Source organism: Emys orbicularis, chromosome 3 (assembly GCF_028017835.1).
Source record: "Emys orbicularis isolate rEmyOrb1 chromosome 3, rEmyOrb1.hap1, whole genome shotgun sequence".
NCBI classification, from domain to species: domain Eukaryota; kingdom Metazoa; phylum Chordata; order Testudines; family Emydidae; genus Emys; species Emys orbicularis.
The window spans coordinates 167,572,661-167,590,156 of NC_088685.1; the positions used below are offsets into that span (position 1 = coordinate 167,572,661).

A 17,496-nucleotide genomic window follows, 5' to 3' on the forward strand; every position below is an offset into this window, starting at 1 on the left:
TCTTTCTTACCAAGGAAAATAGTTGTAGTGAATCCTTAAGCAATGTATTGTCCAGAATATTTGCAAATGTTAAGAACAGTAGTTCCTTCTCCAGACTTGTATTTCATGTATTGGAAGAAAGGCTTAGACTGCTTTTGTTTTGAGATATCTCCCCCCCGCCCCCCATTTTATTGAGCAGTGGTGTTCTGGGATCAAGCTGAATCGTATAGCAATAGACGAGCAGTGAGTATTTGATGGAAGCAGATGATAAAATGCATCAATTGTGTCAGCTCCTTGCTGCAGTCACATCTGGCTTACTGTCAGGGTCCCATTAGATTCCTGTAGTTTTATGTGACAAAAATAATATGTCCTGTAGTTAATGGAACTAGGATAGTTGCAGTTTGATTAAAAACAAAATTTTATTTTCTTTCAGATTTTTGTCAGGCTTAAGTTCTATCTGAGAACAGACTCCTCTCTTTAAAATTTTAGAAGTGCGAGATCAATTGTTCTTTCTTTTCTTTATTACAGTGAATCCAGCAGCCTGAGCAGCAGTGATGCTGGTTTGTTTACCAATGATGAGGGAAGACAAGGTACTGAAACATCATTAATTTTTTTTTGCATCAGTTTAAATTCTGTAATCATTACGAGTTATTTCATTGGTTGGTGAAATTGCTTTAACAGACTACCTAGTGAGTTGAGGTATAGCTTTTTTTCCAGCTTCTTAAATGTTATGGAAAGGTGTCCTGTCTCAATGACCTTAAGTACACCTCTACCCCGATATAACGCTGTCTCGGGAGCCAAAAAATCTTACCGCGTTATAGGTGAAACCGCATTATATCGAACTTGCTTTGATGTGCCGGGGCGCGCAGCCCCTCCGCCCCCACCCCCACCCCGGAGCGCTGCTTTACCGTGTTATATCAGGTCGCATTATTTCGGGGTAGAGGTGTAATTAAATTTTTTGATTATCTCAAAAGGCTAGTATGTGAAGCTTATAATAGTAGGGAAGATTGTGTTTTAAGACTGGTATTGAGTACATCTCGCATATCTCAATCTCTTCAGTATTCTATCTGACAAGTTCACAAGAGACTGGTAGCCCTTCCCACATTTATCCAGAATGTTTTAAAAAACAAGGGCTGGATATAGTGATAATAGTTCTCTGAACAAAGACTAAGTGTCTCTTATCAATCCAAAATAAGACTGAAAAGCCCAATATTATTTAGGGAGTTTTTTCTCCCCACTGAGGATTTTCTACAAATCTTAAACTTTTCACTTTTCCTTTGGACAGTGTGATATCAGTAAAACTCCACCTGTAATTTAAAGTGCAGCTAATGCCCCCAGGCTATCATGTTGGCATACACCAGAAAGCAGATTACTATATTTATGAATCAAAGGTACTGGTGGTGAAGTATATTAAACCATCTTTTCAATTCACATGTGTAACCATCTTAATTGTATTTTAAATTTAGTATAGCTTAATCCCCCTTTTTAGTTAATATATTTTTTTAAATGATAATTGGATTTATTGAAAGTGCAGATTATTTTCTTAAACAATAAAAGGGGGCATCAGGTTGCAGAATAACAAAATATTACAGATTTAGACAATATTAGTTAGGTTATACAAAGGCTATACATATACTGTTTCTCAAAAGTTCTCAGTAATTTGTTTTTAATCAGTTTGTGCCAGTTGCTCCATCCTTCCACACTAATGTTACTAATAGTGGGATTTCTTCAAAGCATAGGGCCAAGTCCTGCTTGCCTTGTTCATACAAGTAAGACAAGCAATATTTGGGCCTTAATTATATTTTTTTACTTCAGTTGACCCAGGACTCTTCTTTGAGGAATTTATGGTATCCTTGAAATACCAGTTGATCAGTTTTTCTGACTTCAGAGCAGATTTTTTTTTTTTTTTTTTTCCAATTAGACATTTCCAGAAGATAGAATATGGTTCCCTGTACCATGGCATTCCCGTCAGCATTTTGTGATTTTTTTTTTTTCTCTTCTGTTTTGTAAGGCTTAGTGTGCAAGATTATCTAACAATGATTTTTCATTGTTTTCTTCTTGCGGGTGACATGAACTTTTCACAGTGGTTTGTTTTAGATACTTCAAATCCTCTGCAGAAATTGCCTGTTTAATTTCCTTTTATCAGCTATTTGTCTGTAAAGTTATAATTCATTCCTATTTGTTTCTTGACCAGAGAGATCTGTTTATCTTGTAATTTCCTTGTATATTGAGCTACCAGGAGGCTAGTGTTAATTGTAGTATTAACCTTGCATCTGAAGTGGATTTTTTACCCACGAAAGCTTATGCCCAAATAAATCTGTTAGTCTTTAAGGTGCCACCGGACTCCTTGTTGTTTTTGCGGATACAGACTAACACAGCTACCCCCTGATACTTGTAGTATTATGGTTTTGTAAATGTCTTAACTGTAAGATTAAAACAATTGGCTTTCTAACCTACTTTTTTGGTGTAATTGTGTTTGGTTTGTTTTTTAAAACACCTGTATTTCCCTGTATAAAATAATCTGGGACATAAATGGCGTTTACTTCTGAACTGAAATATCCCTCCAAGTATTATTTGTTCTTCATATATTCCAATGTTGAAAACATCGGAAAGCAAGGATCAGTTCATATAATTATTTTCTTGGGGGCATTATTGGACAATAAGTAGTAATTTTTTTCAGTGGTGTCACATTCCTTTTTTCAGTCCATAGCCATTCCGTTTTATCATTTCTGATCCTTTCCAACAATAACTTTAATTGAGTTGCAGAGGATTATAACTATACATTTTGCAGGGTTGACCTCTATTTCAAGAATTGTATTTTTTCTTTGTTCCCATTTCATGTTGTAACTTGATATTTATCAGTTATTTGTGTCTATTTTGTGAGGATTTCTAGTGGAAAGTATTGGTTCCAAAATAGCATTCTTAGAAGATAGTGAGATTAATTGTTGCTCTGTGTAGGAAAGATAATGTCACAACAGATGATCACCATTTTTAATCTCAATTTTTGGACTAGTTACTTCAAGGCCTTATCCAAAACTTATTGAAGTCAATAGGGGTCTTCTCATTTACTTCACTGGGTTTGAATCAGGGTAACTGACTTTTAGATCTAGAGAATGATCTTGTTTCCATTAAAACTCTTAATTGGAAGCAGTATCAGGCTCCTGTTGGTACATGCCTTTTAGTTTCAGTTGAATTTGCTTTATTATCAATATTTTCTATCACTTAACATCATAGCTACTGTTTCTTCTGTCACTTACTTTCTTGTAAAAAATCAGTCCCAAATTGATTTCTTAAGTTTCCAAATTAGACAATAAAATGTCACTTGCATAAAGTGGAACTATGAAAAATATTCCCTTATTTGTATTACCATAATACATAGGAGTCCTAATCACGAACCAGGACCTCATTCTGCTAGGTGCTGTGCAAACAGATGCTACTTGCCCCAAAGAGCTTACAGTAGGGTTGCCAGGTGTCCGGTTTTCCACTAGAACATCCGGTAGAAAAGGGACCCAGACGGCTCCAGTCAGCACCGCTGACCGGGCCGTTAAAAGTCCGGTCGGCGGTGCAGTGGGGCTAAGGCAGGCTCCTTGCCTGCCCTGACTCCATGTAGCTCCCGGAAGAGGCCGGCATGTCCCTGCGGCTCCTAGGCGCAGGTGCGATCAGGGAAGCTCCGTGCGCTGCCCCCGCCCCGAGCGCCAGCTCCTCAGCTCCCATTAGCCGGGAACCGCGGCCAGTGAGAGCTGTGGGGGCGGTACCTCCTGGTGTGGGCAGCACGCACCACGCAGAGCCGACTGGCTGCCCTTGCGCCTAGGAGTCGGACATGTCAGCTGCTTCCGGGAACCACGCAGAGCCAGGGAGTCTGCCTTAGCCCTGCTGCGCTGCTGACCGGGCGCCGCCTCAGGTAAGCACACCCTAACTCCTTCCCAGAGCCCTCACCCCAGCCCCCTCCCAGAGCCTGCACCCCCTCCCACACTCCAACACCCTACCCCAGCCCTGAGTCCCTTCCCACACCCAAACTTCCTTCCAGAGTCCGCACCAACTCCTGCACCCCAAACCCCTCATCCCCAGCCCCACCCCAGAGCCCACACCCCCAGCAGGAGCCTGAACTCCCTCCGTCCCTCACCCCTACCCCCTGCCCCAGATCTGAGCCCCCTCCCACACTCCAACCCCCTGCCCCAGCCCAGTGAAAGTGAGTGAGGGTGGGGGCGAGCGAGTGCCGGAGAGAGGGAGTGGGGGAGTGATTGGGGGCAGGGCTGCCCCCTTGGGGTGGGGCAGGGGTGTTCGGTTTAGTACAATTGGAAAGTTGGCAACCTTAGCTTACAGTGTAAGTATAAAACAAGATACAACAGATAGGTACAGACTGATGGGAGAGTACAAGTAAGCAATGAGACAATATTGGTCAGCATAATAGACAGTGGTGTCAGCACACCAGGACCCTAACTATTGTCAAGATTTTTACAGGCATCACGGAAAAGGATTGTTTCTTAAGGAGGGATTTGAAAGAGGATAATGGAGTAGTTTTGCATATGTTCACAGGCATCTCTTCCCAAGTGTGATGGGCAGCATGAGAGAATGTACAAAACTGCTTGTTTGAAAACTTAAGAAGTGGGCTATGGAGGCATCATGGGTTGATCAAAAGTGGGAGATGACATTTGGATAGTGAATGAAATGTTAGGTAGGGTAGGAATTTCCATCCAGTAGGATATGGCTGCCAGTGATACTACTGAAATGGAAAAGAGTGCAAGCTGTGATATGGCCCTCTTTATAATGTAAAGGATTCACAGTTGCAACCATTAACCCAAACTTGAGCTTTGAGGTTGTTCTGCAGATGTTAATTCATAGCATAATTACTATTCGAAAATCTACTTTTGAAAAGACTGAAATACAGGCTAATTTTACTCTCAAAGGTCTAACAGGCCAGTTATAAAAGTTCTTGTTTTGGCGACATTCAATAGTCTTCTAATATTGCCCAAACACGTTCTTTTTAAGAGGACACTGATCTGAGCAGCACTGATTATACTTGCACATAAACTCCTTAACATCTCCCCCCACCCAAAAAAACCCAAAACTCTACATTAAAAGAACATAAAGCTGCAAAATCAAATACTAAGAAGATAGGAAATGCCAGAATTAAGGTTGCCTGTACAACCTAAATTCAGTCCACTTGTGTGTATACATTATGAAATGCACAGTCTGTCTCTCAAAAGATCATCCACAATATCATTTTATCTTGCTCTCAGAGGGCTGGATCATTTCATTTGACACTGCCTCTGAAACAGCCTTCTTTTATGGAGGCTTCTGCTTCTCTCTCACTCCTTGCCCTGGATCAGGTGTGGGTGTTAGGCTTCTCCTTTCCTGTTCCTGCTGCTTCCAACCTCTCCTTCCTCCCCCTTCTTTCTCAGTCTTTGAATAGCTTTGCATCTGACTCTTCTCTCCCCCTCTATCTTGCTGTCATCTGCTGTCCACCTTACTCCTCCCTACCAGCCTTCGCTCAGATTTGCCTCCTGGCTCTCTTCCTCTACTCACAATCTCCTACGCTCATCTTAAGTTATTTTAGCTTCCATGTTGATCACCCATCCAATCCCGTAGCTTCACATTCTCTTGCCCTCATGTCTTTATTCGATCTGCTCCCCGGGCTCAATTCTGCCTCTCACCAAAGCGGCTGTTCACCTGACATGGTCTTCACCAATCATTGCTCTCTCTTCTGATTTTTGTGTTGATGAGTTTCTCCTATCTGACTGTCTGACTGAAACAGCGTCTGTTTCAGCATCATCCACCCCTTCTTTTTCTCACACCCTGTAGCTTAGCCTTTCTGTAACTTCCTATTCATCAGTGCTGATGACTTCTCCTCTGCTCTCAGCTTTCTCCTCTCTTCCCTTTCTGTTGATATAGTCCATTCTCCTCCACCTTTGGCTCTTGTGCCCCTCTATCCCATCACAATTTCTAACTTGCCAACTCCCAGCCCTGGCTCACCTTCAGCATCTGCTTCCTCCACTCCTACTCTCTCAATGCAGAGTGACTGACAGAAATCCTGTGACCAGGCTGACTTCCTCCACTACAGATATGTTCTCTCCTCCTTTAGTTCTGCCATTTCTTTCCCAAACTCTACTACTTCAATTTAATCAGTCCCCATGCCTCTAATCCCAACTGCCTTTTTACCACCTTTAATTTGCTCCTCAAACTCTCCCCTTCTCCTGGCTCAATTTCTCAATCCATACAAGATCTCACTGATTTGTTCTAAGAGAAATCTGACAAAATATGATATGAACTTCCTTTGCCATCCTGCAGCTCTTACCTCCATGTCCCATCACACACTCAGAAGTTTCTTGACTGCTTTCCTCCTGTAACCCCTCCACCTGCCCCAATAACCTCATCCCATCCCCTGATCTCGCTCATGCCCACTCTCATCCCCAGCCTTACTTTTTTTTCTTAACCTTTCTCTCTTCTCTTGCTCTCTCCTCACAATATAAGCATGCTTTAATCTCTCCCCCCCACCCCCCCCCAAAAAAAAAACAAACAAAAAAAACAAAACACCACTGGCTTCTCCAACTACCATCCTGTATTCCTTCTACCTTTCATCTCTGAGCTCCTTAAACATGCTGTCTATAGTTGCTGTCTGTAGTTTCTCTCTCTCTCTCTCATTCCATTTTAGAGCCGCTCTAATCCATCTTCCATCCCTTGAACGGTGCTACAACCACTCTTGCCAAAGTCTCTAATGAGCTTTTCCTAGCCAAGGCTTAGAACAGGTAGTTCATCCTAATTTTCCTTGACCTATCAAATGCCTTTGACATGATCAACCATGCTCTTCCTGAAATCTTGTCCTCCTTTGTTTTTCATGACTCTGTCCTTTCCAGGTTCTCCTCCTACCTGACTATTCACTTTCTTAGCGTGTCATTCGGAGGATCCGCCTCCTCTTCCTTCCCCTCTCCCAGCTTTCTATGGCAGTTCTATAGCACTCCGTCCTTAGTCACCTTCTGTTCTTCCTCTAAATCAAGGAATTTCAATCTTTTTCTTCCAGAGCCCCCCCTCTCCCCCACCCCCAACATGCTATTAAAAACTCCACAGCCCGGTGCTGGGGAGGGCTTCTGCCGGGGCTCAGGGCTTCAGCCCCATGGGGTGGCTTGCACTGGGGCTCGTGGCTTCCATACTGTCCTTGATCTGACAGTTTCAAAGTACTTTACAAACATGAATGAATTAGAGTTCTCTACACCATATTACCAAGACACAAGGAACACCTGCATAAGTGCTTCCTGGGTCGAGGCCTTAAGGTCTAAAATATCTGGGGTTTCATTTGGATAAAAATAAGATCTCAGTTATTGTGACTAGTCAAATGAAAAGGAAACGTTTGTATTTTTGGAGTCTGTTCATTTAGGACATGCAGTGTATACAGTCCTTAGGCATGCAAATAGTACACCTCTACCCCGATATAACGCTGTCCTCGGGAGCCAAAAAATCTTACTGTGGTATAGGTGAAACCGCGTTATATTGAACTTGCTTTGATCTGCCGGAGTGCGCAGCCCCCCCCCCCGCCCCGGCGCACTGCTTTACCGCGTTATATCTGAATTTGTGTTATATCGGGTCACGTTATATCGGGGTAGAGGTGTATTTTTGTGAGTAAGGTTTACAGTATTGGGACACTATTTAAACAGAAACAAAAAGATACTGTGCCAAATATAAAATCCCTGCAAGCTCCATGGAAACTTGACACCATACTAGAGACTCAACTTACTATGTTTTTTAATTTGGGGTATACATTTAAGAGAACCAAAAAAGTGCCACTGTGGCTAAACAACAAAGTAAAAGAAGCAGTGAGAGGCAAAAAGGCATCCTTTAACAAGTGGAAGTTAAATCCTAGTGAGGAAAATAGAAAGGAGCATAAACTCTGGCAAGTGAAGTGTAAAAATGTAATTAGGAAGGCCAAAAAAGAATTTGAAGAACAGCTAGCCAAAGACTCCAAAATAATAGCAAACTTTAAGTACATCAGAAGCAGGAAGCCTGCTAAATAACCAGTGGGGCCACTGAACGATGGAGATGCTGAAGGAGCACACAAAGACAATAAGGCCATTGTGGAGAAACTAAATGAATTCTTTGCATCGGTTTTCACGGCTGAGGATGTGAGGGAGATTCCCAAACCTGAGCCATTCCCAATCTGAAGATCTGTCCCAGATTGAGGTGTCGTTAGATGAGGTTTTAGAACAAATTAGGGCTGTCAAGCGATTAAAAAAATTAATCGTGTGATTAATCGCACTGTTTATTTAAATATTTTTGGATGTTTTCTAAATTTTCAAATATATTGATTTCAGTTACAGCACAGAATACAAAGTGTACACTGCTCACTTTATATTTATTTTTGATTACAAGTATTTGCACTGTAAAAAAACCAAAAGAAATAGTATTTTTTAATTCACCTAATACAAGTACTGTAGTGCAATCTCTTTATCATGAAAGTTGAACTTACAAATGTAGAATTATGTACCAAAAAAGCCTGCATTCAAAAATAAAACAATGTAAAATTAGAGCCTGCAAATCCACTCAGTCCTATTTCAGCCAATCGCTCAGACAAACAAGTTTGGTTACAATTTGCAGGAGATAATGCTGCCCACTTCTTTTTTACAATGTCACCTGAAAGTGAGAACAGGCGTTCACGTGGCACTGTTGTAGCCGGTGCCTCGAGATATTTACGTGTCAGATGCGCTAAAGAGTCATAAGTCCCTTCATGCTTCAACCACCATTCCAGAGGACATGCGTCCATGCTGACGATGGGTTTTGCTCGATAACGATCCAAAGCAGAGTGGACCGACGTATGTTCATTTTCATCATCTGAGTGAGATGCCACCAGCAGGTTGATTTTATTTTTTTTGGAGGTTCGGGTTCTGTAGTTTCTGTATCTGAGTGTTGCTCTTTTAAGTCTTCTGAAAGCGTGCTCCACATCTCGTCCCTCTCAGATTTTGGATGGCATTTCAGATTCTTAAACCGTGGGTCAAGTGCTATAGCTATTTTTGGGAATCTCACATTGGTACCTTCTTTAAGTTTTGTCAAATCTGCTATGAAAGTGTACTTAAAACAGACATGTGCTGGGTCATCATCTGAGACTGCTATGATATGAAATATATGGCAGAATGCAGGTAAAACAGGACAGGAGACATACAATTCTCCCCCCACAAGTTCAGTCACAAATATAATTAACGCATAATTTTTTTAACAAGCATCATCAGTATGGAAGCATGTCCTCTGGAATGGTGGCCGAAGAATGAAGGAGCATACAAATGTTTAGCATATCTGACACGTAAATATTTTGCAACGCTGGCTACAAAAGTGCCATGTGAATGTCTGTTCTCACTCTCAGGTGACATTGTAAACAAGAAGCGGGCAGCATTATTTCCTGCAAATTTTAACCAAACTTGTTAAAAGTTAAGCAGGGAGCTTGAGGGCCGGCTTAAAATGGCAGGCGGGCCAGATCCGGCCCACAGGCTGTAGTTTGCCCATCCCTGCACTAAGTTAAAACAAGATTAGGTTAGAGGTCACAGGTTGTGCATTTCTCTGCATTTAATGGATGCAATGTTTATGAAGTACTGCATAATTCTAGGGTTCCTGACACACACTATTGTTTTTTGATATACCACTGAGTATGCTGGGACTTGTAGTTGCACATACTACAACTTAACTCAGAGCATTCTGCTATAATTACTTTTTTACATGTCTTGAATAGTTAAATGCCTAAACTAAACAATGAGAAAGTTTGGTTTGCTAAAATGTTGGCTCAGTATTGTCAATATAAACTGCCTTTTAAAAAATATATTTTATTCAATTTTCCTCCAGAAAATAAGAGAAGAAGAAGGGGGAAAAAAGAACAGATGAGTAAAGGAATGGGAAGGAAGGGAAAGGAAAGGAAGGAGGGCAGGCAGCTGAAACGAGTGCAGCATTTCAATCTCCATCTGCTAGGAACCAATTAAACATTTATAAAAAAAAAAAAAAAAGTTAGACCAAATCTTTTTGTTAGGAGGTCACTAAGGACCACAAATCCATTTTTTAATACAGGAGCATGTAGTGAACACAGACAGTTAATCTTGTTGGAATCCTTTAAGGAAATTTTCTGACTCTTAAGGCTTTTGAAAGACATGGGTCTCTTCTCCATGCTGTACATGGAATATGGCTTGAAACAGTACACCTCTACCTCGATATAACACTGTCCTCGGGAGCCAAAAAAATCTTACCGCGTTATAGGTGAAATCACGTTATATCAAACTTGCTTTGATAAGCCGGAGTGCGCAGCCCCACCCCCCTCAGAGCACTGCTTTACCACGTTATATCCAAATTCGTATTATATCGGGTCGCGTTATATCGGGCTGGGGTGTATATAGTATTTAAGGACTTTTTGCAGCTAGCCATGTTCCTTGCATTATTAAAGGCAGCACTGTGTTCCACACTATGTCAAGCAAGGTCCTGAAAAATCATGATCCTAGGATTAAAAGTACTTCAGCATTCATTCTTCTCCCTAGCTTTCTACATAATACACTAAATAAATAATAAATTTAATTTGAATAAATTTCAGGAAATGGACAATAATGGCATTTGGTTTAGTGCCAGGGCAGGCTTGGGGCAAAGTACTTTTATGCCCCTGGTAAATTACAATCTCTGCACAGAACTGGGGGACAAACTCAAGGGATTTCCCCTTTCATCCCCCTCCAGGACCCCCAGAATTTGCAAATTACTACACAAGGATCACCTTAAATGTTTCCAATTTGTTTTCAAGGAGCTGATCTCACTGATATTCTGCTGAATTTGAATCTGGATACCTAGATTTGATCTTCAGTGCCAGATACAAGTCCCTCAGCCTCCCTTACAAACCCAGTCAGATTTAACAGGGAAGAGTCAAATGTAATTGTAGCTGTCATTGTGAACATAGTGGACTTAATTTCCATCGTGTCATCTGCAACCCTTTTCAGTAGGACCATAACAGCTCCCCTCTCCTCTTCAGCTGCTATCTTGTCAGGGGATGGGAAGGAAGGAGAGGCTTCAATTTTTTGCTGCTCTGGGATCTAACAGCTGGCTTAAAGGTGCCTCATGGCATTTATGATGCTTTATATTTTTAAAATAGTGGTCTTTGGGGTATGGGAGTAGACCTTCTGGCTCTAGTCTGTACCCGCTGCACTCCACTCTTGCCCTGTCACAGCCCAGCCCTGCGGACTCCCTGTACCCACTGCACTCAACACCTGTCCCTCTGTAGTTTAGCCCTGCTGAAGTACAGTACCTGCTGCACTGTACTCCAAAGGACAAAGTTGGATATGATCCCTGGAGATACACAAAACTTTAACTGTCCTGGGACCCCACCTCCTCCTGGGACCCTCCTTCCCCCATCCCCAGTGCTGATTTTTTTTTTTTTGTCTCCTCTAGTTGTTGTTTTTTAATAAAAGAATTGTTTTGGTTTGAAAGAAATCTTTATTCCATTAATTAAAAGAAAATAAAGCCCTGCAAAGCAACAGGCAGTTTTCTTAAACCTTCTAGCATTACAAGCCCTGTACTCTCGAGCATAGCAACAAGTATTAGTGGCTTTCAGCTTCAAATTGCTGCCTCAAGGCATCCCTGATCCTTATGGCCCCACGCTGCGCCCCTCTAATAGCCCTGGTCTCTGGCTGTTCAAATTCAGCCTCCAGGCGTTGAGCCTCAGCGGTCCAGCCCGGAATGAAACTTTCACCCTTCCTTTCACAAATATTATGGAGTGAACAGCATGCGACTATAAGCATAGGAATATTGTCACAAGCAGATCCTGTCTCCTATATAGGCAGCGCTAGCGGGCCTTTAAACAGCCAAAAGCACACTCAACAGTCATTCTGCACTTGCTCAGCTTATTGTTGAACCGCTCCTTGCTGCTGTCAAGGTTCCCCATGTATGGCTTCATAAGTCATGGCATTAAAGGGTAGGCAGGGTCTCCCAGGATCACAATGGACATTTTGACTTCCCCTACGGTGATCTTCTGGTCCGGGAAGAAAGTAGCTTGCAGCTTCCTGGAAAGGCCAGTGTTCCGAAAGATGCATGCGTCATGCACCTTTCCGGACCAGTCTGCGTTAATGTCCGTGCAACACCCACGGTGATCCACAAGCGCCTGGAGAACCATAGAGAAATACCCCTTCCAATTATTGTACTTGGTGGCTAGGTGGTCTTGTGCCAGAATTGGAATATGCATGCCATCTATCTCCCCTCTGCAGTTAGGGAAGCCCATTTGTGCAAAGCCATCCACAATGTGACACACATTGTACAGAGTCACTGTCTTTCGGAGCAGGATGCGATTAATGGCCCTGCACACTTCCGTCAACACGAGTCCAACAGTCGACTTTCCCACTCTGAACTGGTTAGCGACCGATCGGCTTTCACAGTGCATTCACCATGCGCTTCTCCAATGGCAGGGCAGCTCTCATTCACATGTCCTTGCACTGCAGGGCTGGGGCGAGCTCATCACAAAGTCCCATGAATGTGGCTTTCCTCATCCGAAAGTTTTGCAGCCACTGCTCATGATCCCACCACTCAGTGCTTGTTTCCCGAGCCCCAAAGCAGCGTTCCACTGTGGTCATCACCTCTGTGAATGCCACAAGCAATCTTGTGTCGTAGCTACTACATGTGGCGAGATGAATGTCAAACTCCTCTTGCCTTTGTAATTTAAGGAATAACTCCATTGCCATTCGTGACGTGTTAGTGAGAGTGAGCAGCATATTGTTCAACAGTGCGGGATCCATTCCTGCAGACCGAAGAGGCAGAGCGCGCAGTACACAAACCATTGAAAGATGGTGCCAAATGCAGACGGAAGCATATTGCTGGGATGCGAAGCAATGCATCATGGGACATTGGAACAGGACCCAGGATGCCCCGCGACACACTCTTAGCGGCAGAAGAGGAAGAGATGCTTTGTGGGATAGATGCCCAGAGTGCATCGCTCCGAATACGGCTGCAAGTGCCGCAAGTATGAACACACTGTTGCACAGGCAGCTGACAGTGTGAACACAAAACAGCAGTTTCCCTTCAGCGCTCTGAGCGGCGATGTAACTGCCGGTGATGTAACTCTGCCAGTGTAGACATACCCTTAATTAAACAGTCAAAGACGTAGATATGAGTAGGTGGCCAAATAAACATCATCTTGAAAGTCAGGAGGCTCGGGTTCTGTTCCGAGTTCTGCCATGGACCTCTTGTGTAGCCTTGAGCAAATTACTTAATCTCTTTGTGCAGTAGCTTCCCAATAAGCAAAATTGAAATAATTATACTTAACTTCCTTTTGAGTATTGTTATTCTACCTACTATAGAGTACCAGTAGTAGCCAGTCTCTTTAATGCTGAAGAACTTGCAGTGCAGTCTGTTGCTTGATGGAAGTATGTAGTTACTCTGTGATCACAAAAATTGAGCAGCAGATTGCTGTTTACAAATCATGTTTAACCACCAGTGAGCCATTCATTATTTCTCCCCCCCCCCCATAGTTTCTGAACTTAAATCTGGGTACAAGACACTCTGCTTTTCTCCATACCAGACATCAGCCTAATTTGAATCATAAGTCCCACTAGTTGGGGCTTGAGCTTGGCAGAGTTGTTAATTACAAGTCATTTTTAGTATTGCTTAATCCTTTTTTTCTGTTCACAAATTTCATTTTTTATAGGCTGTTTCATTTAACCGACTTTCTGTAACCAAATATTTGAACAAATTTCACTGGTACAAAAGTTTGTGAAAAACTAAATGAAAGGGATTTGAATAGAGCCAGATTGAAATATAGTACAAAATTAGCTAAAACGTTTGCATGCTTTTGTCCACCACTATTCTTCTAGTTCCGTTGAGGATCATCATGGGTCAGATCCATAGAGAGAAATTTAGCTTGACCTTGAGGAAGGCAAGGATAGAATTAATGAGGGGCAGACTTTGTGAAAAGTCACAGCAAAATAGATATGTGCCAGTGAGAGAATTGGGAGATTGAAATATGCTGAATTCCTTGATAGACATTAAGTGTACAAAAAAATCCCTGTTTCCAGCTTCCTCCTCCTACTTCCCCATCCTCCCCTCTTCTGTGTTACTGCTCATTCTACAGGTGACTTTTTTTCCCCCCTCTTATTTCTTCTCTTACCCTTTTCTGGAACCTATCAATTTTGGTGTTAGTAGTTACCACTGAGGATTTTAAGGCCATCATTTAATCCATAAGGGACCAAGATGTTTTGATTCTTCTTAATATGCTTGTAACGCTGGACTCACCCAGGCCAGAACCAGCACTTTGTCAGTAGTGCTATGCTTGGCCTGGTATTGGGGAATTGCCTCACATTTGAATTACAAAATTGAATTGTTGATTATTTATTATAATATCTGTTTTTCCACTTTTCCTCAAGGCTCTGCTTGGATTTTCATGACAATGTGTTCTTTTTCTCGTCAGAGTGACGACGACATTTAGCACAATCGAAGTGGAAGTAACAAATTGCTGATCATGTTACAGATTATCCCATATTCAAATATTAAAATATGCTTGGATACTTCACAACCTACATCTGATATGTAGGTTATTCTGTGGCTGACATAAACTTGACTGTGTAAAGCCACCTATTTAATTAAACAAATATAAATGAATAAATTAGCCCATACATATTAAAATGTTTGTTAAACATTCATGTAAGGTGTGTTTCGTGTAGTCTTGCAGATTTAAAAGCGTGAAAGGCACAGTACAGTTTTATACATGGAAATAGTTATGGTGAACAAATTGGATACTTTAAAGATGGGTTATATACGACTACACTACCAGGCATGGTACGAGTCCGATAGCATACTTCTTTTAAAACTCCTGGATTTAAGGACAGTTAGTGAAGTCTTAAGAGGATATTGTCAGATTTAACGGATTTCCTACTAAATGGAGGCAAGTAAGTGGGGAATTAGCAGCTCAGGACCTCAATGATAGAATGATCGTCTCAAACTTTTGTTTAAAATACAGTGCTCTGTACTCTTCTTTTTTACTACCTCTACGTGTTTGTACAAAACAGTGTTTTTAAAACTTAGCAGTTCACCTTTAATTAAATGTTTGTGGGGGGGGGAGGGGATTATTTTTTATATCAGATTAGTTAAAGGCAGACTTTGATGCTTAATGTTGAATTTTTCTTGCTTTTGCCATTGTCTCTCTAATATTTACTGAAAATGTCCATAAAATATTTTTGTTAAAAATGACCAACTTCAAAATGCAATACAGTGCATTTCTCAGTATATTTCATGGTACTGTCACTTTTCATTTAAAATCAACTTTTTCAAAACTTATTTCTTAATGAACTTAATCAGATTAATTTTATTTAGTCACATCTGTTCATGATTGTTTCCCCCTTTTACATGCCATACAAATCATGAAATTAAGCTAATTATATACCATTATCAGCTGCAAAGAACTGGTTTCACAGTTTTATACCTTTTAATTCCCAGCAGGAGATTAAGGCTTGTTTTTTGTTAATGGGAAAAGAGCAGTAACTTAAATGGATTTCCCTGCAGTTATCGCCAAAGGATTAACCAGTTTATTATTGTTTTTCACATTTCTAAATTGGTTCTAAAACATTACATTTTATGTGTTCTTATTGATGGCATTACTTGTCATGCTATTAAAACCTATTCTCCAAGCAGAGTTGTTATATACAAATAATTGTAGTACAACTATAAAGCAAAAAAAAGAGATTGTGATTACAAGTGTGGTTTCTGTGGATAATAAACCTGTATTTTTTGGGGGGGGGGGTGGTTTATTATATTTACACAGGTGATGATGAGCAGAGTGACTGGTTTCATGAAAATGAATCTGGCGGTGCGTGTGGAATCACTGGGGTCGGTCACTGGTGGGAACAGGACTCAACGGAGTTGGAGAAAGAATTGCCTGATCCAGTCTTTGAAAGTATCTTAACTGGTGCTTTCCCTCTTATGTCCCATTCAGGGAAGAGAGGTCAGTAACACTCAAAGGCAGAATAATATAGTAGCTTGGGTTCAATGGAAAGATGTCTCTAGTCTGCATCTGATATGTAAAGTGTGTGGTGGTTGGTCTTGATCTTGAAGTTTCATTAGCTTGAGAATTTTCACAATTTTTTTTGAGCAGTGCTAAGACTGGAAATGAGAGATCCATTTGCCAATGATTGCAAAGTTCAGGAGGTACGAAATTGATTTTTTTCTTAGGCCCTTATCTTGCAAACCTGTACTCCTACAAAGGGTCCCACTGATTGCAGTGACATCAGTGGATTTTTTGGGAACATCTACATTGCAGTCGGGTCCAAACTGTAGTTTGCAGCTTGTATAGACATACCTGATCTAGCTAGGTTGCTAAAATAGCAGTGAGGGTGCTGCAACATCAGCTCAGTCTTCGGTGTGGGTTGCACAAAGCCACCTGACACCAGGTATGTACTCACTTGTGCAGACTATGCCAAAGTTCACACCTCTGTGTCCTCACTACTGATTTTAGCAAGCTAGTTAGATTAAAGGTAGCACAGGTATGTCTAGACAAACTGCAAATCTGCAACCCTTGATGCAGTGCAAATGTACCCTTTATGTGGGTCAGGGTTTGCAGCATCAGCCCCAAAACTTGTAATTCAATAGCTTTCATAAAATAATTCAATAGTTTTAGAAATGAAACAAAATGGTGCAGCTATAAAATTAACAAATTAAAATATTCTTTGTTATTCAAAGAAAATATTTTGTATTCCTTTTGGTTCATATCTCCTACTGTACCTTTAGGAATGTGATTGTCTGTAATATAAAATATTTTTTAAACTGAGCTCTAATGCTTGCTTGTAGGTTTCCAGAGTAGATTTAGTCATCTTCATGGAATGCCAGCAAGGAACATCAAAAAGGTTTCAGGAAACCCAGCTGCATTGGTAGGCGTGCTTTTTTTCATTCAAACCAATTTGAACTGTTTTTTCCATTATAACAAAACAAAACAAAAACCCAAAAACCAAATGCATATTCCTCCTTTCATTGATATCCTAAATGTTTGTATATAGCTGAATTAATTCATTCTTTTACAGTATGCAAATTAGAATGGTAAGACTCTACTATAAACTAGTTCTTCTAACACTTTTATGTTTGGTTGTTTTTAATTCTTCTCCTTCCAACACTGATATTATAATGGAATGATCCAAACAAACTGTTAATTAGAAGACTGTTCCTTAATGCTTTACATTATGAACTGTAGGGGGAAGAAAGGTTAAAAAAAAAAATACACATTTCAGTATATGGCAGATGTATGTGAAGAAAGGGATATTTATCTAAAGCAAATCACATTGTAGGGAGAGATTATTTTTACTTGTCTTTTTGTAAAGGAACATCAGAACTGATAAGGTACTCAAATGCACCTGACACTGAGTGTATGTGGCGCATAGGATTAATGTACTGTTCTTTTTTTCTGTGGAGTACTCTCATCTCTTTCACCCTCAACTTTGTATCTTTTTTTTTTTAAGGCCATATGTTAAAATGAAGTTAGTGATCTAATACTCATGTATGCACATCACAAAATCCCCAGAGCCTCTAAGCACAAATGTTATT

The 17,496-nt window shown here is 41.0% G+C and overlaps 1 protein-coding gene across 2 annotated transcripts in view; it reads left to right on the forward strand.

Annotated features, from left to right (window-relative positions):
- The window catches only part of GPATCH2 (G-patch domain containing 2), a 181,921-nt gene that overhangs the window by 20,727 nt on the left and 143,698 nt on the right, over window positions 1-17,496 (forward strand). For both annotated transcript variants that reach the window (XM_065401688.1, XM_065401690.1), the window contains exons 3-5: window positions 508-569; window positions 15,728-15,907; window positions 16,750-16,829. In XM_065401688.1, coding sequence (XP_065257760.1) covers window positions 508-569; window positions 15,728-15,907; window positions 16,750-16,829 — 322 coding nt within the window. The remainder of the gene's footprint in view (window positions 1-507; window positions 570-15,727; window positions 15,908-16,749; window positions 16,830-17,496) is intronic.